General features: G+C 36.2%; 4 protein-coding genes across 9 annotated transcripts; 2 read left to right on the top strand and 2 right to left on the bottom strand.

The window, feature by feature from the left end:
* Positions 1–120: 120 nt before the first annotated feature.
* LOC142549212 (calcium-transporting ATPase 4, endoplasmic reticulum-type-like) lies at positions 121–5,623 on the top strand. 3 transcript variants are annotated; one of them, XM_075658052.1, is made up of 9 exons: positions 121–271; positions 459–1,966; positions 2,289–2,361; positions 2,445–2,566; positions 2,824–3,108; positions 3,209–3,592; positions 3,863–3,972; positions 4,435–4,663; positions 4,744–5,623. In XM_075658052.1, exons 2-9 carry the CDS (start codon positions 539–541, stop codon positions 5,323–5,325), a joined length of 3,213 nt encoding a protein of 1,070 aa, XP_075514167.1. In that variant the 5' UTR covers positions 121–271; positions 459–538; the 3' UTR covers positions 5,326–5,623. The 3 variants fall into 3 exon arrangements, with proteins under 3 accessions (XP_075514167.1, XP_075514175.1, XP_075514158.1); XM_075658060.1 differs by having other exon boundaries at positions 122–275; XM_075658043.1 differs by having other exon boundaries at positions 122–284.
* A 335-nt stretch (positions 5,624–5,958) lies between these two features.
* LOC142549204 (protein GAMETOPHYTE DEFECTIVE 1-like) lies at positions 5,959–10,047 on the top strand. Its single transcript, XM_075658033.1, has 6 exons — positions 5,959–6,499; positions 6,578–6,655; positions 6,734–6,814; positions 7,912–8,066; positions 8,227–9,515; positions 9,744–10,047. The coding sequence occupies exons 1-6, from the start codon at positions 6,059–6,061 to the stop codon at positions 9,860–9,862; spliced, it is 2,163 nt and encodes a 720-aa protein (XP_075514148.1). The 5' UTR covers positions 5,959–6,058; the 3' UTR covers positions 9,863–10,047.
* Positions 10,048–11,977: 1,930 nt separating this feature from the next.
* Positions 11,978–12,587, bottom strand: LOC142512874 (uncharacterized). The gene is made up of 2 exons (XM_075619703.1): positions 12,423–12,587; positions 11,978–12,157 (listed from the first exon to the last, which is right to left on the bottom strand). The coding sequence occupies exons 1-2, from the start codon at positions 12,585–12,587 to the stop codon at positions 11,978–11,980; spliced, it is 345 nt and encodes a 114-aa protein (XP_075475818.1).
* Positions 12,588–19,333: 6,746 nt separating this feature from the next.
* On the bottom strand, positions 19,334–25,302 carry LOC142549185 (uncharacterized). 4 transcript variants are annotated; one of them, XR_012821126.1, is made up of 4 exons: positions 25,084–25,302; positions 20,617–24,851; positions 19,801–19,863; positions 19,334–19,710 (listed from the first exon to the last, which is right to left on the bottom strand). XR_012821126.1 is itself a non-coding variant. In XM_075658016.1 (3 exons), the coding sequence occupies exon 2, from the start codon at positions 24,749–24,751 to the stop codon at positions 20,663–20,665; it is 4,089 nt and encodes a 1,362-aa protein (XP_075514131.1). In that variant the 5' UTR covers positions 24,752–24,851; positions 25,084–25,302; the 3' UTR covers positions 19,334–19,863; positions 20,617–20,662. The 4 variants fall into 4 exon arrangements, 3 of the variants coding, with proteins under 3 accessions (XP_075514131.1, XP_075514138.1, XP_075514135.1); XM_075658016.1 differs by having other exon boundaries at positions 19,334–19,863; XM_075658023.1 differs by having other exon boundaries at positions 19,334–19,858.
* Between the last annotated feature and the right edge of the window lie 926 nt (positions 25,303–26,228).

Here is a 26,228-nt window from a genome sequence, read left to right as displayed (position 1 = left end):
TTTTGGAGGAGTGGTGATAGCACAAATTTATGTTTTATCAAGCAGCGAGAGGCTCTCTCGCTTCATGGGTTGTACTTTCTCGTTGGTAAAGAGTACAGATATCAGCGATCTTATTATATTATATTATTCCTTTTCTCCCAATAAAAGAGGAAGGAAACCCTCCGTCTGGAGATACGAGGAGAGCGATTTGAAACCCTCTCACACTCTTCATCTCTGTCAAAATTCCAAGCCTGATTTTTTTTATCTAGGCGATTGGAAGAGCCGCTAAATAGTGGGTGTCCTGAGTAAATTTTACACCTCCGTTGAATTTTGTTTTTAGTTTTTGTATGTGTGTAATGTTGTGGGTGGATCGATCGGTTTTGAGTTTTCATTGTACGTTGAAATGTTATGTAATTGCGTTTTGACGGCTTTAATCCTGATTGTTTGAAGTTTTTTTTGTTGCTTCACTCTATTTACAGGTCTAATTGTTTTGTGCCATTCGAGGGGTTGTTTGGTTCGACTATTTTTTCATTAGGTGGATTGATTTCTGATTCGTTTGATGGGTAAAGGAGGGCAAGATTATGGTAAAAGTGAGTTGTTGGATGATACGAGAGAGCAGAAAGGGGAATACTATCCAGCTTGGAGTGAAGATGTCAGGGAGTGTCAAGAAAAGTATCAAGTGAACAAGGATTATGGGTTGTCGGCCGATGATGTTATCAAAAGGAGGCAGATTCATGGGTTCAACGAGTTAGAGAAACATGAGGGGCCTTCGATTCTAAGGTTGATTCTCGATCAGTTTAATGATACGTTAGTGAGGATTTTACTGGTGGCAGCGGTAGTATCCTTTGTGTTGGCATGGTGTGATGGGGATGAAGGTGGTGAGATGGAGATCACAGCTTTCGTGGAGCCTTTAGTTATCTTCTTGATATTGATTGTGAATGCGATAGTTGGAGTTTGGCAGGAGAACAATGCCGAGAAAGCTTTGGAAGCATTGAAGGAAATCCAGTCAGAACATGCGAGTGTTATTCGAGAGGGTAGGAAAATTTCCCATTTGCCAGCTAAAGAGCTTGTTCCAGGAGATATTGTTGAGTTGAGAGTTGGAGATAAGATTCCAGCTGATATGAGGGTTTTAAGTTTGATTAGCTCAACCCTCCGAGTTGAACAAGGGTCATTAACTGGAGAAAGCGAGGCAGTGAGTAAAACTACTAAGGCTGTTGCGGAGGATGTCGATATTCAGGGTAAGAAGTGTATGGTGTTTGCTGGAACGACAGTGGTGAATGGGAATTGTGTTTGTTTGGTGACACAGACTGGGATGAGTACAGAGATTGGAAAGGTGCATTCACAGATTCATGAGGCATCCCAAAGTGAGGATGACACGCCTTTGAAGAAGAAGTTAAATGAGTTTGGAGAGGTTTTAACTGCTATAATTGGTGTGATATGTTCCTTGGTATGGTTGATTAATGTAAAATACTTCCTTTCATGGGAGTTTGTTGATGGTTGGCCCAGAAATTTCAAGTTCTCATTTGAGAAGTGCACTTATTACTTTGAGATTGCTGTTGCTCTGGCGGTTGCTGCTATTCCAGAAGGTTTACCCGCTGTCATCACAACTTGCTTGGCTCTTGGGACGCGCAAAATGGCTGCTAAAAATGCACTCGTTCGCAAGTTGCCGAGTGTTGAAACCCTTGGCTGCACCACTGTTATTTGCTCTGATAAAACTGGCACTTTGACCACTAATCAAATGGCAGTAGCAAAACTTGTTGCTATGGGTTCTGAGGCGAATAAGGTTCGATCATTTGATGTACAAGGGACTTCTTATAACCCATTTGATGGTAAAATCCAAAACTGGTCAGAGGGTCAATTAGATCCAAACCTCATGATGATTGCAAAGATTGCTGCTATTTGTAATGATGCGGATGTTGAAAATTCTGGGCATGAAAAATCTGAGCATTTTGTCGCCAATGGAATGCCAACTGAAGCAGCACTTAAGGTATTGGTTCTTGTAACCATTAAGTACCAAGTTGTATGAGTAAGCTACATCATATCGAAATATTGCATTGATATTTGTTGCTGTTCTTGTCAAGCTTCTCGTGCAAGCTTAAGTTAGGGCCTTAGGCCCAGTTTCTAATTTCTGGAAGTCTTGACTCCTGTAAACGAGCAAGCAGTTCTTTTTCTGTCATGTCCCATTAATTTGCAAATATTTCTTTGCCGTGAATAATCAACACAGTTTCAAATTTTACATTCTCGTTACTGCCTATGCGATGGCAAGTCAAATATTTCATCAAAGGTGGTAAGCGTTCGATATTTTTCAGGTTCTGGTGGAGAAAATGGGCCTTCCACGTGAGTTAGGTTCTAGCACCTCTTCAGAATATGATGGTGTTTTAAGTAAGTTATTCTTACATGCTTCACAAAATTATTTTGAACTAGTTAACTTTATGCTGATGCAAGTTTTAACTCTGTCATCTAAGGGTGCTCCTACAAATGGAATAAAATTGAGCAGCGGATTGCCACCCTTGAGTTTGATAGAGATAGAAAATCCATGGGGGTCATTGTAAGTTCCATCACAGGGAAAAAGTTGCTACTTGTAAAGGTACATCTCTTCTCTGTAAATTCCAATCATTATCCATGACAATCTGTAAAAAAAAATTCAATGTAGAATATGACAAAACTGGCATCAAAATATTCTTGTGTGAGAAGTTTGCATTTCATTGTGTTTACATGGTCTTCCATGTTTGTTTGACAACTCAGGGAACAAGTTTTGGATTGCTTTGATTTTTACTCTTCTTCATGTTTGATTTGTGTGTCATCTGTTTGATGAGTCAGGAAAAAAATTTTTCAATATTGCAGGGTGCAGTTGAGAATTTACTGGAAAGAAGCTCCTATGTACAATTGCTTGATGGCTCTATTGCAGAATTAAATCAAAGTTCGAGGGGAGTTATATTAAAGAGCCTTAATGAAATGTCAACACGTGCATTAAGAGTTCTGGGTTTTGCATACACGGATAAACTTCCAGAAATTTTTACGACATATAATGGCAATGAAGACCATCCAGCTCATGAACTCTTAATGAACCCTGGAAACTATTCCTCAATTGAGAGCAAGTTGATCTTTGTTGGTTTAGCTGGTTTAAGAGTAATTTTCTGTGTTTACCATTCACTAAGTTTTCTTCTCTTTCTTGCGACTGAGAACTAACCTCTTACTGACCTCCATGACTATCTTTGTGTTTTCTAAGGATCCCCCAAGGAAAGAAGTATCTGAAGCAATTGAGGATTGCAGAACAGCTGGCATTCGAGTTATGGTGATCACTGGAGATAACAAAGACACAGCTGAAGCCATTTGTCATGAAATAGGTGTTTTTGGGCGTGATGAGACAATCAGTTCAAGAAGCTTAACAGGAAAAGAATTTACGGAGCTTTCTGCTCGTGACAAAGATACGCATTTAGCACAAAGTGGAGGGCTTCTTTTCTCCAGGGCTGAACCAAGGCACAAACAAGAAATAGTGAGGTTGCTCAAGGATTCTGGTGAGGTTGTTGCAATGACAGGGGATGGAGTAAATGATGCACCTGCCCTGAAATTGGCTGATATTGGAATAGCAATGGGCATTGCTGGGACTGAGGTGATCACATTAAAATAAAAAATCAAGGCCAAATTTTCATTCATCAAATGTTGTTGAACACGTGCCTTGGGTATCTTGTGTCTTCCTTGCATATTCAGTGTCCTATACTTCCAGTACAGCTTTGTTGAACTGTCATATTGCATTTGTGCTTTATGTGATTAGAGGCCTATCTGAACACCATTGTAGAGTTTTACTTGTTTCAGGACATATTCTGTTGTACAAGTGGTAAATTACCCAAATTTATTTCTTTATTTTTGTCCGGCCTTCTAGGTTGCAAAGGAGGCTTCTGACATGGTTTTAGCAGATGATAATTTCAGCACAATTGTTGCAGCAGTTGGTGAAGGCAGATCTATTTATAATAACATGAAGGCTTTTATCAGGTTAGACTTTGTACTAGCTGTTCATTCCCCATAATATTCATTTTTTATTTCTCAGGAGTTTCTACAAGAGCAAGTATAATTTTCTATATTTTCAAAAATTCTTATATAATCAAATTATCGTATTAAATTGTTATATGAATGAGGAAGCTCAAGATTGATTAGGTAGAATGGCAACATTGCAGCAACACGGTTGTGGAAAGAGAGAGATTTTATCATAAAAGAAGAATTCGTTTTTTTTTTTATGGCATAAAAGAACTTGCAGTTTCTCTCAGTGGATTGGAAATATTTTGCTTCACATCATTTTAGATTGTCTCATGCAAATGAAAAAATGATGTGTCTCAAGCAAATTAAAGAAAAAAAGGGATACAGGCGATTTTATTTTTTGGCTTGCCGTCGGTGATGTTTTGCCTAGCCTAGCAATCCTCCCAAGCACACTGTACGTGAATTGTTTCTCTGTTGCAGGTACATGATCTCCTCAAACATGGGCGAAGTTGCCTCCATATTCTTAACTGCCGCCTTAGGCATTCCAGAGGGTCTGATTCCAGTTCAACTTCTGTGGGTGAACTTGGTAACTGATGGACCACCAGCTACTGCATTGGGCTTCAATCCACCAGACAAGGATATAATGAAGAAACCACCTAGAAGAAGCGACGATTCATTGATCAGTCCATGGATTCTCTTTCGTTATTTGGTAAATATATGTTCATAATTTTTTAAAATTTTCACTTCTTATCACAAAATTTTGATCCTTACATGTAAACGATGATCCAGGTGATTGGATCATATGTTGGCTTAGCTACTGTCGGGATATTCATCATTTGGTATACACAATCATCTTTCTTGGGCATCAACCTCATTGGAGATGGCCACAGCCTTGTCACTTATTCTCAACTAGCCAACTGGGGCCAGTGCCACACCTGGCAGAATTTTTCAGTCTCACCCTTCACGGCTGGAACACTGGAGTTCAAATTTGATAACCCGTGTGACTACTTCCACGAGGGCAAAGTCAAGGCCATGACTCTCTCTCTCTCTGTATTAGTTGCCATTGAAATGTTTAATTCTCTCAACGCGCTATCTGAAGACGGGAGTCTGGTATCAATGCCTCCCTGGGTCAATCCATGGCTCCTTTTGGCTATGTCAGTCTCATTTGGTTTGCACTTCTTGATACTTTATGTACCTTTCCTTGCTAGAGTATTCGGGATCGTACCTCTCAGTTTAAACGAATGGTTGTTGGTTCTGGCTATCGCTTTGCCTGTGATTTTAATCGATGAAATCCTCAAGTTCGTGGGTAGATGTACGAGTGGGATCCGAACTTCAAGTGCAAGAAGGTCTACAAAGCCCAAAGCAGAGTGAAGAAAACATAACATATTTTTTCATATGTTATTTCGCATTGCCCTCTACTCCCAGCCCATCTCCATATGAACGGAAAGTAGAATAGGAAGCAAGGGGTTTGCTTTGGACTCTACAAATTTAATAAATTGATTAGCCATTGTAAAAACTTTGAGATGTAGGATGGAATAGAAGTTTTAACCCGTTTGTTTTAACCTTTGGAAATTTTGTGGCAAGAAACTAATTTCTTTTTACTTATGTGGCACGAGAATTATGTCATGGAACAAAATTTTTATGATGCACTATTTGTTTTGATTTATTCTTCGTATTTTAGCCGTAACAGCCTAACTAAATGATGTCCGCCACAATAAACAAATTTATTAATTAAAAATTGAACACAAAATTTGAGGAAGAAAAAATAAATGACATCATTGCACGTTACACAAAATTATTATTATATATAAAATACTCCAATATCATATCACAAAGTCTAAACAAAACTATATTTGCATAAATACATTTCGGGTGCCAAAAAATACTAATATAGTAAATAATAACATAAATTAAAAGACAAAAATATCCCTAATTATCAAAAAATAATATACTATTTTATTATTATTAAAGAATGTCATAATTAGGTTTCAGACTAATGAGTAGGGGTAAGTTTTTATTTGTTCTTTGAACTTGGACGGACAAACCAACTGTTCGGCTCGTCGCCGTGCCGTGAACCTGCACTCCGCCTCCGCCTTACGATAACATGGGATTCTTCGACCTGAACATACCTTACCATGAATCTGACCGCCAAGTCACCGATAAATCCTCCCTCAAATCCCGCCGTCTCAAGCTCTCTCTTAAAGCAATGGAGTTCGGATACACCGGCATCGCATATAACCGAACCCTCAAAGGCGTCATGTCCGAATCTGACCGCTGCTCCGCACCTCTCTTCCCCATATCCTCTATCTTAAAGCTCGTCCCTTCAGCTTCTGCTCTATCGGCTGCCGTCAAGTTCCATCGTGAACTCCTGAACGTCTCCGTTTCCGCCCCTTTCCGTCAGTACACACGCATTACTGTAATCGTCGATAGTCCTTCCCAAGTCGTGGCTCTCAATGTTGGAAACCCCATTCTCAAGAGCTATGATATTGCTGCTGTTAGACCCTTGAATCAGAATGCATTCGATCAGGCTTGCCAAACATCCGAGGTCCGTTTCTTTCCGCGGACATGAATTGGGTGGTTAAATCTTTAACTGAATTTGATGTTTTTGTGGTTGCATGCGCAGGTGGATATAATTGCAATCGATTTCTCCGAGAAGTTGCCGTTCAGGTTGAAGCAACCTATGGTCAAAGCTGCTATAAAGGTTTATTCTTTATTGTATTATTCGTTTTTAAGGTCCTCAATATCTTCTTCTGGAGTTTCACTTCATTTTGGTGTGCAGCGTGGGGTGTACTTTGAGATTACATACTCAGGTCTTCTTGGTGATGCACAATCGAGGCGGCTTATGATATCCAATAGCAAGGTCATTTTATAGCATCCTACAAGTCTCATTATGATTTTCCCGTATTGGCAAATATTGAGATCCAGTATTGGGATAAGAATCCCATGACATGATTGAGAGCTGTCTGCATGATATTTTAAATTGAAATTTGAATATATAACGGTTAGCAGTTTTAATAAAACTTAAAATTGTGGCTACTCTGTTTTAAATAGTAGTTTGACTTCTGGCAACTGGTTGTTCACTTGTGTGGAGGGTTATGTGACTCAGTTCATGACAGCATGCTATGTAACGTGCAAAAGCTTTCATCTTTGGGCTCTATTTGATGTTTGTCCCCTGAATTTAATGGAGAAGAAGCTAGAGTTCATGGAGTCTCTTAGTTAACTTTGTAAAAGATGTAATTAGTACTTGAAAAGTGAATATTATCAGTGGAAGTTTCGACGCTGTTCCACTTGTGAAAGTTCTGTTCTTTGCTTACATTCAAGTTGGGCTACTTATTCAAGGGAAAATTACCCAAACCGTCTTATAAGTTGGGTATATTTTGGATTTTGGTCCTTTAAGTGGTCAAAATTTAGTTTTAGTATAGCAAGTTGGCTTTTTTTGTTTCTAGTCTTAATTTGCAAGAGTGCTGATTAGGGGTCTGGCGCGCCAACAATATCAGGCATCACATCAGCAATGTCCGGCGAAATAAACCTAAAAATTATTGCATTAAAACCAAATGTTGACTACTTAAATGACTAAAGCCCAAAATGGTCCATTTTACAGAACGGATTTAAATGTTTTTCCACCAATGTAATTAATTACTGGTATATGTTCAGTAGCTGAAATCTTGCAGAAAGAGTACCAGATTATACCGTCCCAAACTCCTATGTTCCTAGACCATATCGCCACAGCAGTGCCTATTGAATTTGAGTCATCTTTAATGTAATTCGTTATGTTTATTGCTCCTATATGCTCACTCACTCGCAGCAGCGGTATATGTTGTGTACTTGAGTCATTTTCTATGCAATTTGTTATTTCATTGTACATATTTCTCTGTGTGTGTGTTGAGTGAGTGTGAAATGGGGAAGTGAGGTTCAACTTTCACCCTGTTAAATCTCGCTGACTCCTCAAGCTTCCAGATGCTTGTTGATTGGACACGAGGGAAGAATCTAATTTTCTCTAGTGCTGCCGCTTCTGCAATGGAGCTTAGAGGACCTCTGGATGTGTCAAATTTGTTTTCTTTACTCGGACTTTCTATAGAACATGCTAAAGCGGCAATTTCCAAGAACTGCAGGTGTGCAATTTTATAGAACTTAAATCTATCTCTTGATTTTCCGGATGTATGCAATTTTTGTTGCTGATCCCTCTCAAATTAAGCTTTAAGAATTCAACAACTCTCTGTTCCATCTTATTTTATTACTCTGATGGGTTCAATTTTTTTTCCGCTGTGGCAGATCTCTCCTATCTAATGCCTTGAGGAAGAAACAATTTTACAAGGAGGCTGTTAAGGTTGAAGAAATACCATCACATGGCCAAGTTAATCCAAAGCAGCCTGCATTTGATGAGTGGCTTAAATGGGATCCTGTTTCTAGTGGTGAGGGAGATTTGATGCTAGATGACATGAAGAAGTCTTTCTCCTTGTCTAACTGTACAATCAAGAAAGTAAAAACAATCGACTTTACCTCATCCATGAACGGTATGCCCGCGCATGGTCTGCAGATCAAAGACCTTATTTCTAATGCTAAGGCAGCACCTGAGCCACTAGATACTGGCAAGTACTTGTCTGATGCCATGGAGACTGAGGTGGCTGTTTCAGTTTGTGAGAAGCTTGAAGAGGAGAATGGTCTCAATACTTTCTCGGAAGAGCAACTCAACCAAGTCAGAAACCAAGGTGATCGCCACACTTTGGGTACCGAACATTGTGGAACTGTTCTTCTGCCTGAATGTCAAGCGTCATCACTTGGGGTCACAATTGTACATTCAGCCTCCGGTCTCAAAGAATCAAAAGTGTCGTTAGATTCTCTTCCCAACGAACTAGTTTCTACTATTCCTCTGTCTGAAGAGGGCCAAACTTCTCTAAGTGATGAGGAAATAAGATATCAAGTGTCTTGTTTGGCAGATCCTGAAATTATGCCCGTTAAGTCCGGCACTTCAAACATTGTATCAAAATTGGAAGAAGCTGTATTAGTTTCAAGTTATGAACTAACTTGTTCAAATGTCCTGGAAGCAGATGTTGCAACTGAAACAAAATTACAAGATAGGAAATCACAGATATGCGGTCGAAGTGTTTTACCTGACAATGAGCAAGTTCATATCAACACAGTGAGAGACAAAAGTTTCATCATTCCTGAAAATCATTCATCTAATGGGTTTCTTAGTCCCTCAGTTAAATCTAGTGTCTCTAACTTACAAGTGGTGTCCAATGTCAAAAATAACCTTGAGATTAGCACCTTTGTCCAGGAAGGTATTGTATTGGATCAAGTTTCGAACGAGGTCATCAATAAAAGCAAAAGAGACCGGTCCTTGGCATCATCTAATCTAGCTCTACAAGATATCTGTATAGAGAGAAGAGATTTCAAAGAAATGCAATGTAGTTCTGTTGCTTTAGATGATAAATTTACCATTGATGAATCTTTTAATCTGGTGACAAATCTCGACGAGCCAATTTCAGAGAATGTGATGGGTAAACGGAAGCAAGTAGACTCCGTCACTGTATATCAGGGGATTGGTAAATCACTGGCGGGTATAATTCTGTTCTGCCTCTGTAGTCTCTTAATTTTAGTTCTTACTTTTAACTAAGATCATGTTTTTTGATTTTCCCTCAATATGACTTGTTCAAAGCTCTCTGCCTAGTTCTGTCATTAAATCTTATTTTGTTGCGCTAGTGATAACTTGCACCTTTAGGAATAATGTCAATGGAACTTTTTTTAACTTTTTACTGTTGATTTGTGTTTTTTCGTCTTTTTTTCAGGAGGCAAAAGAAGAAAACGGAATGCTCTTCATCAATCTTTTTTATTTCCTTTCAAGCATTTTATGAAACCTAGTCAATGTAAGAAGACTCGGAAGTTAAAGCCTCTAACTAGTATTTGATTCTTAATATTTATAAAGAAGTGGTGTAGGATCAAATAATCCCAAATAGTGGTCGATTTTGTTATTTAGAATGATGAGAATGGAGTTGTAAGTGTTGAAATCATCTATGTTCATTTATTTATTATCATGCCTTCTCATCGAAAGGCAAAATTAATCAATGCAAGTTGTTACCTTAAGATGATTGACATTTGAATGTATGTTCGGCATGGAGTAATTGTTCTAGACTTACTCTAGCATTTTGATGGGTTTCGTTCCAGTTCTATTATAATAAATTCATGCTACTGTTGCCATTAACTGGAACTGATTTTACCTCTTGAGAACTTCTAATTTGCTGGATGTGGAAAACATTATTATCGATTTTGTTCCTCTTGTTTGTTGTGTGTGGTCTTATGGTATTTTTCGACTTAGAGAATACATGGGAGTTGAGTAAAAAATGAAGAGAAAAAGGGGTTGTTATTGAATATATAAAGCTAATGCTTTGGGCTGGTAGGACATACATTCTCAATGGAAAATTAAATTTTATATTTTATTTTATTTTGAATGTAGATAGCGGCTCCAGGCGATTGCTTACTACCTTGTCAATGCCTTTTCCAACATAGCTGGGGCTGCTTAGCATTAAACTTCTGGTCGAAACTTATATTGCCTAATATTTGCTGTGTTGGATCCAAGCTATTATTTCTTCTCAAGTGTATGTTGGACCCTGTGAACTGCCAATTTTACATTGTCAAATTGCTTCTTTGTTTTTAACTTTTATAGGTTATAGTTTTTTTTTACTGCCGAATGCTGCCTCAGTTTCCGAGTGGCATAAAAAAAGCTTCGATGAAGGTGTTTCTAAGGGTATTTCTCGTCGAAGTGCATTGGTCAGTTTTAGAATAAATGATTCGAAACCTTTGCTTCATAACTTATTAGGTATGATTTTCTTGACATGATCATTCACAGAATGGACATATAAAGTTCGTAAAACACGAACGAATTTTGCCCCTTGTGCTGAAAAAAACTTTATTGCTTGGTAATCCTCGATTCCACATCTCCGGCTCCGCTATAGGGCCCAACCCAGGCCGACAAGAACCAACGGCCGTCCTCCCCACTTCATGTTATTATACGCAGAGACTGATGATTCAGTAACATGAGAGATCAAATGATTTGTTTAAAGAGATTGTCTTTATCAATAAAAAAAACATGTGGTGTGGATCCTAAAGCCAAACAGCTCTTTTTAATATTATAACTTAGCTTTGTGTAAATGCTTATTAACGGTAATCATTGTGATGAGATACAAAGCTTAGCGTTAGTCAAGAAAATGCTTATGGTCTAGGGTAATTAGGCATGTGTACCTGTTAAATAATATATAGATATACATGTCGCTTGTATGGGCATATTAGTAGCTATCTTTTAAATATTATGTCTGTTGCTTGTTTAATTCGAAGCTTTTTGATTTAATCAGTTTGCATCTGTAGTTCCCCCTGGACGTCCAGGAGGCCAAACATCTTGCCAGGTTAAGCCGCTCACACAGTTGGCTGGGTGCGTGTTTTTGGTAAACTCTTGTAGGTGACTGACTTTAAAGCACCTTATCACATGTAATACCCGCAATTGCTTCATCCATTTTTGCCTATTTCTTAGACTTTGAATATCTCATTCTTTCAAACCTTCGTTTGTTGGAATAAGGATTACTACAGGAAGTGATATTTGCCTATTTTGGAGTCCTTCAACTTTCTGGGGCCACTGTCCATATTGACGTGATATCTAGCTGCTACATACTAAAGCGTTAATTTGTAGTGCAATTAGACTAGGTGTGACTGGGGGATTTGCTATGACAATTGGGAATCTATCAATTCTTGCATCTGAAATTGATGTCACGCTTTACTGGTAGTTCAAATCCTTCTTTTCTTCTAGTGTGCCGAAATACCCCCTCGTATTCTGTCACATTTTGTTATTTCCGTTTACATGCCATGTATACACGTCTATTCATCCAAACAAACCGTTGGGGTAAATTCACAGCGTCATTAGTGCATACATTCTCCTTATATATCATAGTACAAGCTGGTTTCATTTCTTGAAATGCTTAGTATGTAATACAAGAGATCCTAAACCGTCATCTAAGTGGAACTCTTCTTAGCATCAGGGGAGTATATTTTGCTGAAAAGCGTCAAGAATATTGATCCAGTTATCGTTGCCCTCATCATCTTCCTCGACAAATACACTATCCCACTGTTGAGGGGTCTTCTCTGTTTCATCATTCCTCGCTAATCTTCCTCTGATACGTGGATGACTATCTGCTAAAGTCTTCCTACGTTCATACTGTTTGACAGAAAACTTCTTGTTAGAAGTAGACAAGACCAAAGGCGGATATAACAGTGGATGAGCATGACAATCACCCCTATTCCAAATTCCTGTATATCCGATTCTGAATTAGAAATGGCAATTAATATGATACACTCACGAAAAGACGTCTAATACGTGCATGTGCATGTGCATGTGCATGTGACAGGAATGAGCAATAGTCGATTTGAAATTCAAAGATATGCTTGGTTTAACTCATCAAAGTACAGTGACTTGTGTGTACCTCGATCTTCTTGTTGAAATTCCTAAGATTTCTCTTGCTTCTGTATCTCTCCATTCGTTCCTTTTTCTCGTCGGGGCTGTATTTACATGCTCTGTTCATACTCTCCATTACACAGTTCTGATCATTTGATAATGGACTGTTTGATTGCTGGTTTCTTTGTGCCATGTTTACACCCTGCATCACATCATATGGTTGAAGTTCGTTCCAGCATCCATTTGATTAAGTGATTCCATACGTAACCAATTATCAATATCTTGGTGAATATTCTTCGTGGATGACGAGAATGTAATTTAGTTTACCAGCAAATCACCGGTGCTCGCTCAATAAACGTGGCAGGTCATGTATTTATTGGGGAATGAACATCCAAATTTTTTAGAAGAGACTGGCTACTGATGCTCCTCTGAATCAGAGTTGAACTATACTGTACATAATAAATTGTTATTGAACTGCTACAGCCATCGCTGGTGTATCCGAGCTCGGACCTCAATGCTGGTACAGCATCATTCTCGTCTCCAGGGATGGGGAGACCAGGTAGGAGCGGTGAAGATGTTAATGTGGTGGTGTCTGCTAAGGGATAATGGTCAAGGAATCCCGAGGAATGGTCATAGGTATAGTTGTGTCCGAACATGTTCTGTTCTTTCAAGTGTTTTTTTCTTGGTTTTAGTATATGAGGGAAATGAGAAGATGGGCTCTTCTTAAAAGGGGTTGGACAGGCTTAGGGGATGACGTGGATGATGACATGATCGTCTTGGGGCCGTTGACTTGAGAATCTTTCTTGGGCACAGGTGGAGACTATGCTGGCCTACTTGTAGCAGTAGGTACCCCTGAGTTTCTGGTGTGCTAGCTCTTTAGATACATATATAAAGCAGTGGAATCAAGTGACTGCTCGATTTAAGAGTGTACGTGAGTCGGGTTTAGAACGTCGTGATAGTTCGGTTCTTATCTATCTTTGGTATTAAAGGAAGAAGTGCGAGGAGCCAACCCTAATACGAGAGGACTGGGTTGGGCCAACCTATGGTCTAGTGGTTGTTATGTCAATAACAGCGTCAGATAGCTAAGTTGGTATGGAAGAACTGCTGCGCTTTATAGAAAGTCATTCCCCAACTAAAAAAAAAAAAGAAAAATTCATTCCCATAAATCTGTTAATTAATCAACCATTTGTAGTTGAGGTGGTTCATTAATCATTGTTTGATTAGCTAATACAAATTACGATTTAGATTAATACAAATATCAATGAGTTTTCTGATAGATAACGTCTAATTAAAGGATATAATCGTGACATGTCTTATCGAGAGAGATCAATGAGTGTGGCAATATGCATTTTGATCGAGTTTAGTCCACTTGAATAGTTTTGATTTCGATCACCTCTAGTTCAACAAACATGCATGTTGCATGTACAAGCTAATATTTTAGGATTTTAATTACTATTTCATTCGAGTCCAACTCGAGCTCCCTTGGCTCAAAATCTGAGTTTTGTTGATTTATATTATGACCAAAAGCCATGAGAGTCCAGAGTCTAGTACTAAAATCTAATGGTGTTCATGGTTCGGTTTCCGTTTCGGTTGAACAGTAAACTGAACTCGGTTTTGGTTTTTTGGATCTTCGGTTCGATTCGATTTTTTGTATCGGTTAACCTAATTGAAACAAACCAAAAACCGATTATTTTTTTAAAAATCATTTCTTTTAGTTTTTGTTATTTATTTATTATTAATAATAACTTTAAATAAATAAATAAAATTTAAAATTGAAATCGGTTAACCTAAAAATCAAACCGAAAAACAGAAATAATTTCATTTTTAACCGAACCGAATCGTTTAATTTGGTTTAGTTTTCGGTTTGGATTTTTGGCTAACCGAATTTTTGGTCCGGATTGAGCGTTTTAACCCAATGAAGAATCCTACTAAATCTTGATTGGATCTCGAATATCTTAAAAAATCTTATAAGATCGTCTCACAGTTTAATTTTATAATATAGATCTCCGACTCAACCCATGAAAAATAATTTTTTTTTATATCCAAAATATTATTTTTTATTGCAAAATTATCATTTTTATTAGATATGTTATGAAGAAACACTATGTAATATATATTGATTCGAGTTAAAAGAATTCGATTGATGAAAAAGATTATTTTTTATGTTCAACATATTATTTTTCACTACAAAAATATCATTTTTTTAGTTATATTATGAAAAATATTGGATAATATATCATGATTTGTGTGAAAATTATTATTTTTTATATAAAATTATTATTTTTTGCTGCACCTATAAATTATGTCGATCCGTCATCGTTGCATATAAAACTTGCTGATACACATAACCTGAAAAAACTTTTAAAAACTAATTGAGTAGACTTTAAATCATTTACGAAATTCAATTCCTTCTTCTTAATCAAACCTCGATATTTTTCTATCCTATTTTATTTTATTTTGGAAAAATTGTATTTTTGTTTTTCTGCGATTTTATGTTCTCTTTATTATCGAATTTCAGTTTTAGTATTTTGTATTATGATTTTTGATAATTTTAGTCATTTTTCATCTGAAGTTTCGATGTGACACTACATACGTCAGCGTCACATAAAAAAGCCTAAAATTGCGAAAAAAACAAAGATAACGGATTAAAATTGAAATTCAATAACATAAATTACCAAAATCACAAAGAGACAAACACAGATGACCAAAAATACAGTTTTCCTTTTTATTTTTTAGAACTCATTTCTTAACAAACATTGATTAATATATCAGGTGAAAGGTTATGATCATCACGATTTTGAGACATTTTTCATTTAGTTATTTGTAATAAATATATGTATGTACACGCCAGATTGAGAGACTGTTTGATTAAATATCTTATAAATTATTTTTAGAACTTATATATGATCACAACGTACCTATATATGTATTTTATTTTCGAAGTGTTGGGTGCCAAACAAAGTCTAAAAGTGCATCATTATTCTACCCTACGTACATATATGTCTAAACTCAGCTTGATTAAAGAACCCTAGGACTCACTGGTCAGACCGAAAGTAAAGAATCTCTAAAATCATCAACCAATATATGTGTACGTGCAACCCCTAATCCATGAGATTAAAACCTACCCAATCGTCTCCACGGTGAAGATTGATTGAAGAAAAATTCAAAATCTTGCTCTTCATTTTGGTTATAATATCATGAACTTCAGTATACCTTCAAAGCATATGAAGGTGACTTGCTTCTACAGCGATGACGTTCACTTTCGACCTAGTTTTGTATGTATACAGGTAGTGAGTTGAAATATAACGATGATGAAAAAGTGATAAAATTGTGGGTTTTCTCAAATTTAATTTCGAGTTTGAATATATATATAATCGTCGTCGTGGATATATATATATATACTATTTAATAAAGACAAATCCTTATGGTATTCCGATGAAACTGTTTTTAAAAATACACAAATATTCCATTAACTTCCCTCACTTTTAACTCTCCTTAATTTTATCTACAACACTTATCTCCCTTTACGTTTTTAAACATCTAACCAAATTATACAAATTATTTATTACTTAACATAGCTAGACCTAGCGAAGGGTCTGGTCAGACCCAACCCAGACCCGAACTCCAACCAGAATGTGTTCAATGGACTGGTTAATCTGGTCTACGGATTTGACCAAGAAATGTGACCGGAACCACCCTAAGATGGTCCGGTTACGGTTTACAGATATGAAACCCATCGATCCGCCGGATTGCACATGTTCGATGTGACTAGTCAGTCAACTTTTTAAATTTTTTTTAAAAAAATGAACGGTAACGATCAACCGATCAAGTGGTTGTTTGAGTGCTACAGTCAATATTAAGTGACTGTTTGTCGACCCGGTTCATTTTTTTGTTTTTATTCGTTTGAAATCAACGATGACGTGGTCGTTGTGTAACTGTCAACCTGCCAGATCTGCCTGGACCCGAACCGACAGGTCGACCATTTCATTTTTTAAACGAAATTTATTCTATAAATACCCCTTACCTTCTTCATTTTTTTCAAACAATTTTCTCTCAATCTTTAATTCTCGATTCTTTATTAATTATCATAATGTCAAGTCTCGATTTTTGGTTTATTGTCGATTGTTGATTTATTTTCATAATTACTTCAATTTCATATTTATACAAATGGCCGAAGCTGGATCAAGTCGTAGGGGTGGCAAAGAAAAGAGAAATGACATCATGCTACCCGAGTTTGAACATAACGAGTTTCCTTCATTCAAGGTCGATGACTGTGAATGTGATCATGATTTTTCCGATGAAGAACATCAAGAACGTGAGCAAGAGGCTAAACAAATATGTCATCATCATAGTCAAGAAAGTATGAGCAGTCCGATGATGCTTAAAAGTAAAAGTCGAATGGTGTCTCGCCCGACATCTGATATCCTCACCAAATATTTCGAAAAAACGACGATTTTCTCGGATGATATGTAAGACAAATACAAATATTGTATGAAAACTTACAAATTTCAACAAGAATGTAGTTATTGAACTTTGACGCGGCACATGAAGAAAAATCATCTGGTGGAAATTGGTATTAATCGTTTTCAAACTCAAATTCCGGCATTTTTTTTCAATCGGGTAGCGATTCACAACTTTTAAAATTTGACGACATTAGACGTATCTCATGAAATATTCTCAAACGTACACTTAAAAAATTAGTCGTTGATAAAAAAAACTAATTAAAGAATTTGTTCGTTTAAATAATAAAGTTTTTTTGTGTTTTGATATTTGGAGTGAGCTTGCCAAAGTTGTTTATAAATGAGTATTACATGTCATTGGATTGATAATTCTTGAACCATTCAAAAAGATTGCTTGAATATAAATTTTTTAACAAAATATACAGGACAAAAAATATTTCTCAACTTATCTCTATTATTATAAGAATAAGGTCTAATTTCTCAAGTTTTTCAATATTTTTTGATAATGCTAGTGTAAATACTTCTGCTATTACTGTGCTTATTAAAATATGTAAATTATCACTAGGTGATAAATTTTTTGTATTATGTCATATTTTAAATTCGTGTGTTCAACATGAACTAAACAATTTAGCATCACAAATTCAAACAATTTGGAACACAAATTCATTATTTATGGACGCATCCCTTAATTATGAAACAATGAGACAAATTTTGCAAATAAATTGTATGAGGCCTGAATTGTTTGCACGAGATGTTCCGACTTTTGGAATTCAACATATAAATTGTTATTATCGTCTTTTGAATATAAATATTTATTATATATTTTTCATAAACATGTTCAAGCTAGTTATATTTATTTGTTTTCAAATCAATGAAACATATGCATTAATATTTATGGAATTTTTTTAAAAAAATTAATGATGCCAATGACCAATTATTCAGTGATTATTATCTTACTTCTCATTTATTTTTAACGCATTGTTGCAACATTGCATATATTTTTAATGAACATGTTAAATTTAATAATGATGTTTTATTTCAATGTATTTATGTCATGAAAGAAAAATAAGAATTTTATTTTTACAAATTTCTAAAAAAAATTATGTGCTTTTGTTTTAGATCCTAGACTTAAATTAGATGATTTACAAAAAATAATAACATTATATTATGAATCTTTAGACCCTATTACATAAATGATTCCTAATATCTCATTAATTTTATTTAATATTAAAACTTATTTATATGATATTTATAATTAATATAACATCAAATATAGTGAAAAAATTGTTCCACATGAACATAATTCACTACCACTAGTAATATTATTTTTAAACTTACTAAATCACAACTTTTATTAAGAGAACAGAGGAAATGTCCACGAGGATCCTCAAGTTCTAATCAGAAACTTGAGAATTATTTTATCACTACTATTCATTTTAGTGATGCAGATGAGGAGTCTTTCGACATTTGCGATGATGGTCTCAAAAAACACAAATATATCTAATTTTGTTTATAATGTCAACAACAATTATATATGTGTTATGCTCACGCAGAGTGTGTGTTGTCGCCTTGTATTAAATGATGGTTAATGTGCTTAAGATTAATTAGAACTTTCTATATTAATAATTTATAAAGGAATTAATTTCTTTGAATTCAAAATGTTTATAAAATCATTTTTCCGATCCTATGATGTCAAGTTTTCGGACAACAGTTAATTTTTTATAAATTAAATACACGCAACTCCAAATAATTCGAACTTGTGGGACTAGTAGTAATTTTACAAAAATAAAATAATTAAAATAAAATAAATTATAGAATTAATGATGGAATAACTAGAAATGGGAAAAAGTATTTTTATTCATTTGTTTATTTGCAATTTTGATAATCCATCTTATCAAATTTAATCTTATTACGGTTTTTTTTTTTTTTTTTGTGATTTTAAACAAATGTGACACCGACGTTGAATAAAACAAGTGATTAAAATTATCAATAATAAAAAAATATGAACCCATATGATTAAAATTATAGATAAACAAACATGCCATTCAAAAAAAATATCATTTTTCACTTGAGATATTAGACAGTTGACACTGTATTTGACCGTCGTTTTCACTAAAAATTTCTGATCCATCCTAACAGAAAGGCTCTGTGTCACATACACGAAAGACACCATATGAACAGGAATTCGACATGAGTTGAAAACAAGATGAAGATAAAATAGAGCACTACAGACTAAGTTATTTGATTAGATATAAAAAAAGGTAATCAAATAAAGTTTTATTTGTGTTCAAGCTACCTAAATGTATTACCATAACAATTGATTTAATGACACGTATTTTATCACATTAATATTATCAACATTAATATTTTCTGTGTGTAAATTCGACTTCCCTTTGATTTCTTTTACTGTACTTTTGAATTAATAAACATAAAACCTGGTTCTTTTCAAATTAAAAATACTTTTTAAAGACATGCTACATTAAGCACATGTTTAACACTTCATATCTAAATTCTTCACCCTAAGAATACAATGAATCTGTCATTTGAACAAGAAAATTACGTTATACATTGGAAGGTAAGAATCACATTAATTTTTGCAATTTTTTCTTAATTTTTAACCCGAATTGTACTCTGTCTACATCAAAAGAACTGAATTATAACATACCAGGAAGGATATTCCTTTACTCATGTTTTATTTTGGCATGCATCTACACTTATATTATTCTACATGGTTCAACCAAGAAAATTTACGTAACCTGATGAATCTGTGAACAAAAACATCGGCGGCCGCTCTGCATTCAGCAAACTTGGTTGGAGCTCATTGCGTTCAACTAGGCAAGATATGTGAGTATAACCCTGAAGCTCCACATGCAAAACGATCGCAGTTAATGGTTGCTCTCCTTTTTGGTCTATTATCTCCACACGGCAAGTGATGGCAAATTATACCTGTTTGTATATGAAAGTTGGATCTAGTTTCCACTGCGATTGCACCAGAACTTCACACCTTCACTGGGGGAAAAGAAACAAAAAACAGAAACTGGTGTAAAGTCCCAGTGCATAGCTTGGCATTAAGGCCAGTTTAAGATAAATTCCAAGATAACATGATATGGTGATAGATCAAACTTGACACAATCAATAATCTTTATAAAAGCAGCTACATTGTTTCGAAACTAAGCTAGCAAACTAAAATTGTTCTGATCATTTTTAAATTTTAGGGGTTATTGGCTTGTTTCCTCGAATGTTTGTTCCTAGTTTGTGTAATTAAAATGCTACTATTTCCATGTCAAACTCAATCTCGATCCAATAGATGAGAATAGGAAAATCTCGTTGAATACGTGTGAAGCCATACCAAACATTATCAAATAATTATTAAACTTAATCTTGATCCAATAGAAGAGAATAGACAAATCTCATTGAATACGTCAAATTATATTTAACATTATTAGAAAATTGGTAGATCTATGGAGTCGGAAGAAGTTTGATAGGATATGTTTTTTTAACTTGGGGACATGCACAAGATACCATTTTATAGAAATTTAGCATAAAAGTGGATGTTTTCCTTATTATTTACGTAGACTCGTGTACACGTACATAATTGGAACTTGAGATTAACAACTGACTTTAGAAAGTTTTGAAGGACATCTACTATCAGCTCTCTCATTGGTTTATGTAAATTTAATATTTGTTTTGCTTCAGTTTAAAGCTTTGTGTTGCTACAATGAAGACAACATAATAAGCAGGCTAAAAGATTATACTGGATACCTTAAAGACAATGGCAGATAGCCTTAGAATACCACCACACTGGAGGTTATTCACCAAATGTGTCCTCAAAATCTCCATTGGCAGAATTTTCTTGGCAAATTAATTCATTTTCGCCCATAGAACTCAATCCAAGGCCACTCCAAGTCATCGATGAAGGATCATGATTGTTCTTTCCCTGATCATTACCACTGTGGCGTTCCACGCCTAATGTCTTACTGTCATCTGCAAATGATGCATCAACATTGAGATCTGAAACCAAATCAAACCCTGACTGCTCGACAGGTCCAGAAAAAGCAACTGTAACACCACCCTGATCAGATGGCTCAGAAAGTTCTTTCTTTTGTTTTCTCCATTTCTTCGTGGATGAAGTTCCATCATCCTCAAAATCTTCTTCATCTCTTTCTCTGTGTAAATAAACCCACAGCTTTCTCTCCCCATCAAATTGCACACACGGATCGCGTTCATAATGCAAACGATCCAGTGCACCGCTAACAACTTGATTGACCTGTGCATCAGAAACGTCTTCCACAATGTACTGTGAATCTCTAATCAAGGTGCAGACATCCGCTCGGGTTCCAATGCTTCCAGGCAATCTAGCAGCAGCATCTCTGACAAGACAGAGAATTGTGACATGCGGTGGTCGATCTCGTTTCAACATAAAGTGGTCCCGGGCCTTTGATGTTGGCTTGCCACCACACCTTCTCAAAGGAGCAACAATGGATTTTTTACCATCAACGGCAGTATAGTTGAAAGCTCTGTCTGGTATTAGATACCTAAGGACTTCTTCCTTCCGGAAGTAGGCTCTTACTTCTTCAGGGTTCGGACTGATGGTACTGAGACTTTTCTGAGCTCTCAGGTCTTTGAACCTCTCTTTCTCCTCCAAAATGTTTTGCATCAGTGTCAGAGGAGGAGCAGGAAGGCTTCCTATTTTCTGAAGGGCATCCTGACTGTTTTTCAGCCAATTAGCGAATGAGTCAACCAATTTGACAAGTGTTTTATATGGAAGGGCCCACCCATCTGGAGATGTCTCCTCTTCAATCACCATAGAGTCAGAAAAATTGCCCACTACAGGACCAATCCATGACCAACTCTTGGTAGATTTTTCATATACAACAAGAGGTTTCCACCCTTTCGCTCCTAGAGGTGCAGTTCTAGACGAAAATATTTTTAGAACGCCCCTGACCAAATCCTGAAGCGGTTCCTGAGTTTCAAGGATACAAGGATCTCCAGGATTTGATCTAACAAGGCTAACAATTTCCTGAACAGTTCGAGAGATGATGCCTTGTTCTGTAGAATTTGGTAAAGCTTCAATAGACGCACCAGAAGTTGAATTAACTGCACTGGTATCTTCCTGCTTTCTTTCTGGTTCCTCCTTGACCCCTTCTCCAGCATCAACTTTATCATCATGTTTTCTATCCTCTGAGAAATCCTCCGGAATCATAGTAATCATAGCCCTGCGAACCGCTGAAAGAAGATGGATAATGGAGAATGAAAACCCAGTAAGTACTGTAGGTATGATTAAAGGAAATGCCTTGTTCTTCGGTTTGGTTTGTGTCTCAACAACTTCCATTTCCACATCTACAGACGGTGGCTCAGAAATTTCATCCTCTAAAACATCAAAGTCCTCCCCCAACGTGTTCTTTTTACCATGTTTCCTCAAAGAATTGATACCACGAAGTAGCAGCTGAGTATCATGTAGACAATCATTATTATCTTTGAGGTCCATGTTGGTTGAACCTTCCTTCAGTCTTCGTTTCTTTGAGATAGTATTGCACCCCACCAAATGCGCACCAGATATTTCGGCATGGTGGCCTGTGGATGACTCAACCATCTGACCTTTCTTTCCCAACTTGAAAGAAACTCCATTATCTGCTGCATTTGGTTGCGCCCAGAGCAAGTCATCCTCAAGACTGTAATCATTCATGTAATCCAATGGAGGATCGGTATTACATTGAGCCTCACTTATTGGTTTTCTCCCAGGAACAAAAGAGGATTTCAGAGAAGACGACTTCAAAATGTTGCCATGGCTTCCTTCTACACGACCATTTCTTCCCAATGGATAGAACAGTTGTTGATCATCACCTCCAATTACATTGCCTGATCCAATAAAATAATCTCTCTGTGAATCATCAGTGGGCAACACATTCAAGTAGCAAGCATCATGCATCTTACCCTTGTGTACTGATTTAATAATATCTACGTCTTCACCATAATTGTCCATCTGGTTAGTAAATTTTAATGATCCATCAAGTCTACGGTAACTACCTTTTGCATCTTTCCTAGAAAGTTTGACCTTTTTTGTCTCTGGGCTATATTTCGAATCTGGCACACCACCAGGGTAAGCCCACTTGCTCCTCATCAAAGGATTCTCATCATTATCATCCATCATTTGATCAGATGAATCAGACTCTGTTTCTTCACCTCTGTCAAAGGCTACAATACCAACATTTTTTGCCCCATCTCTTTGTCCATTTGGTTTTAAACTTATTTGAAAATTTTCTTGTAAACTTTTAGATTGTAATAACTTATCATTTGCATTGAAATCAATGGCTTTCCTTCCCATAGCCCACTTATTATTTTTGGCATCCAAATGTGCAGTGCGATCATATGGTGAACCATCAGGAAAAGGACCCCCAAGTGGTTTACCAAGCCATGATGGCTCACTTCCACCCAAAAGCTCAAGTTGACTTGCTTTCAAGGACGAATTCAACTTCAGTTTCTTACCAAACTCCGTCTCATTCTCTGAAGACAATTGCTGAAAATTCTTGGGGAAGTTCATTTTTGCCCCTCCATCGTACACATCTCTTCTATTAGATGGCTTTGTAACCCTAATATCGGAAAACTGATTAACAGCACTGTTTCTTCCACGAGTACTTATATCACTCCTTGATGTCTCAAGGAGACCCAAGGAACTATCCACGTCACTCCCACCCGCTGAGCCTTTTTGTTTCTTTCCAAATTTCAAACTTTTAGACTTCGCATTTACTCCACCTTGTGATAGATTTCGCTCTCTGTGCAAAGCTACTGCAAATGTTGTGTCTTCCCCATCATTGTCCTGTATCAGCCTCTTGTTCATCCTGACTGACGCAGAAGTATTATAAGCAGCTACCGCTGGTTTATTCCGATAAACAGGCAAAGCCAAACCATGATGTCTTGACTGCATTTCGACTTCACGATGAATCGACAGCGAATGGTCTGCAAACTCTTTTGCTGAGGTGGTTTTGGGTCCAGCCAACTTCAAAGTACCTTTAGGGTTCTTCTTTGCTTGCTTGTTTGATTCCGTAACAATTTTTAGGCCAGGAGCACAAATATCCAATTCCAAAGACTGATTATATCCAGAAAACCGACCTGTATTTGGAACTAATTTCCCATCCTTAGCTTTTTCGCCCCATAAATCATTGCCTGAATCATCTTTGTCGGATGAGTCAGTACCAAACTTTTCCATACTTTCATTCATCAAACTCTTCTGACACTTTTTAATATTCAACACACGAAGCTTCTCCTCGATACTATACACTTTGCAGTTCATCCATGCATCTCTCATTTGACAAAGATTGTTTACCATCGCATTTTGATGCTTTCGAATGCAATGATAATGTTGTCTTCTCTGGAGGAAATTCAAACCCTGCCTGTAATGTGCTACCCTTGGCTCACATGATCCTTCCTTCAGCATCTCAAATAACGTATCAACAGGACTCCCAAAATGCAAGTTATCATAAGAAAAAAGCTCTTTCAGTGTAAGAACAAAATTCTCTTGGTCCATATCAGGTAAATACTTGGCAAGACTAAATCTTTCCTCTTCAGTTAAAACCTCATTCCATACTTCCATAGATATAACATCTTTAAACCCAGGAAGATCATAGAGTTCATAGGGAATGCTGCAAGTTTGATCTCCGATCTGGCAAAATTCCTCTCCAGTTTGGCCTAATTCAAGTAAATCAAAGTCATCTGATCCCGCTCCTGAGTCACATTCATCAAATTGATCATCCTCATCATCATCTGATTCAACAGCTGAAATAGAGTTTCCACGCTGCAAATTTTCATCATCACCACACACAACCGTGTCCCTCATTTGGGGCAACTGATACTCTGGATTGCAACGAGACACCTTAAACCTACACTTTTCAATAGCCATTCAACAGTAGCATAACCGCAAAAAACAAATAACAGGAATCATGTCTTATCAGAATTTCAGAACACCACACTCCAGAAACTTCTCGAGCTCAATTCAAATCCTATAAGAACACAAACAAATCCAAGTCAAATAATAAAAAAAAACCTGACTTATCCATCCAATAAAAATAAAGAACATAGAGCCGAGTAACTCTGAGAACAAAAACACAGAGAGTAGAAGGAATATAATCCAATTCTCAATTCAAACAATTACCCAATCCAATTCAAATACTTAACTACAGAAAAACACCCAGATTACAAAGCAAAGTCGAAAGCACGAACGAAATCAAATACCCATCAATCATGCTCTAAAAATACTTGGAGCCTGAAGGTGAGATGATCAAAGAATAACCTGGAATTAACGAAGACGCAGAAGAATCCGAGTGGAGCAATTGAGATGATATATCGTAGCGTGACAACCCTAGCAATCGATATGGAAAGAGGGAAGAAAGTTGACGAGGACGTGACCGCTGTATGCTAATGTGAGCGAGGAGCCGAGTGATTCAGAAACACGTGATATTACCAAAATAGGCCCCAGGTCGAGGAAGAAAAACACCATTCGGTCCGTTCGAATCTTAAACGTAAACCGGAAGCTTCTTTCTCGTTATTCTTTATTTTAAACATATATATTACTTAAAATTTAATTCTATTACTTAAAAATTAATTCGATTATAATCAAATAAAAAATTTAAATGAAAATGTATAAAAATAAAACTATCACGAATCGAAGTCAAAATTCACCTCCGAATAGTATGATTCTATTTATATTTAATAAAATGAAAGTGTATATTTTTTTAATGATGAATAAAAAGAAGGTGATGAGCCGATGATTTGTAGTCCATCTGCCACGAAGATCCAAGTTTTAGACGGAGTTTTGTGCTCCAGACTCAATTGTAACAATATTCTCCAACTCAAAATTTAAAAATGGAAAACAAATAGATTTAAATAATTAAAGACTAATAAAAAAAAGTTTAACAAATTGAAATAACGGTCTGCTGCATAGACCTACAAACCAAATTTAAAAATTCGTTTGTTTTTCTCCTTCAAAAAAACGCTTATTTTGATTTTCAAACTACATATAAGCTATTTTAATTACTATTTAAATGGATTATTTTAATATATCGAAATTTTAGTTAACAATTTAGTCGATTTTAATCTAAAACTCGTTTTTTTTTTACTTTATTATTCTTTTCTGATTTTCGTCTTAAGTAAGATTACGTTGCTCAATTTTGTTGGTGACACATGTTTCGTGTTCGATACCCAAACCCTTCATTATACACACACACACACACACACACACACACACACACACACACACACACACACACACACATATATATATATATATATAAATGTTATCGTGCACAGGGAACATGGATGCTAGCTGGATTTAAATTTAAAAAATCATTGAGAATATAGAATCTGGACGAGAAACATAT

This window comes from Primulina tabacum, chromosome 1 (assembly GCF_025594145.1).
Source record: "Primulina tabacum isolate GXHZ01 chromosome 1, ASM2559414v2, whole genome shotgun sequence".
In the NCBI taxonomy this organism is placed as follows: domain Eukaryota; kingdom Viridiplantae; phylum Streptophyta; class Magnoliopsida; order Lamiales; family Gesneriaceae; genus Primulina; species Primulina tabacum.
This window is presented reverse-complemented; position numbering and strand designations above follow the sequence as displayed.

Coding starts and splice junctions, on each gene's coding strand:
- LOC142512874 (XM_075619703.1), bottom strand. CDS start 12,587: ATGGCACAAAGAAACCAGCAATCAAACAGTCCATTATCAAATGATCAG. Junction 12,158..12,422: donor ATTTCAACAAGAAGATCGAG/GTACACACAAGT, acceptor TCTGTCAAACAG/TATGAACGTAGGAAGACTTT.
- LOC142549185 (XM_075658016.1), bottom strand. CDS start 24,751: ATGGCTATTGAAAAGTGTAGGTTTAAGGTGTCTCGTTGCAATCCAGAG.
- LOC142549212 (XM_075658052.1), top strand. CDS start 539: ATGGGTAAAGGAGGGCAAGATTATGGTAAAAGTGAGTTGTTGGATGAT. Junction 2,567..2,823: donor AAAAGTTGCTACTTGTAAAG/GTACATCTCTTC, acceptor TCAATATTGCAG/GGTGCAGTTGAGAATTTACT. Junction 4,664..4,743: donor GGATTCTCTTTCGTTATTTG/GTAAATATATGT, acceptor ACGATGATCCAG/GTGATTGGATCATATGTTGG.
- LOC142549204 (XM_075658033.1), top strand. CDS start 6,059: ATGGGATTCTTCGACCTGAACATACCTTACCATGAATCTGACCGCCAA. Junction 6,815..7,911: donor TTATGATATCCAATAGCAAG/GTCATTTTATAG, acceptor TCAAGCTTCCAG/ATGCTTGTTGATTGGACACG. Junction 8,067..8,226: donor GCAATTTCCAAGAACTGCAG/GTGTGCAATTTT, acceptor CCGCTGTGGCAG/ATCTCTCCTATCTAATGCCT.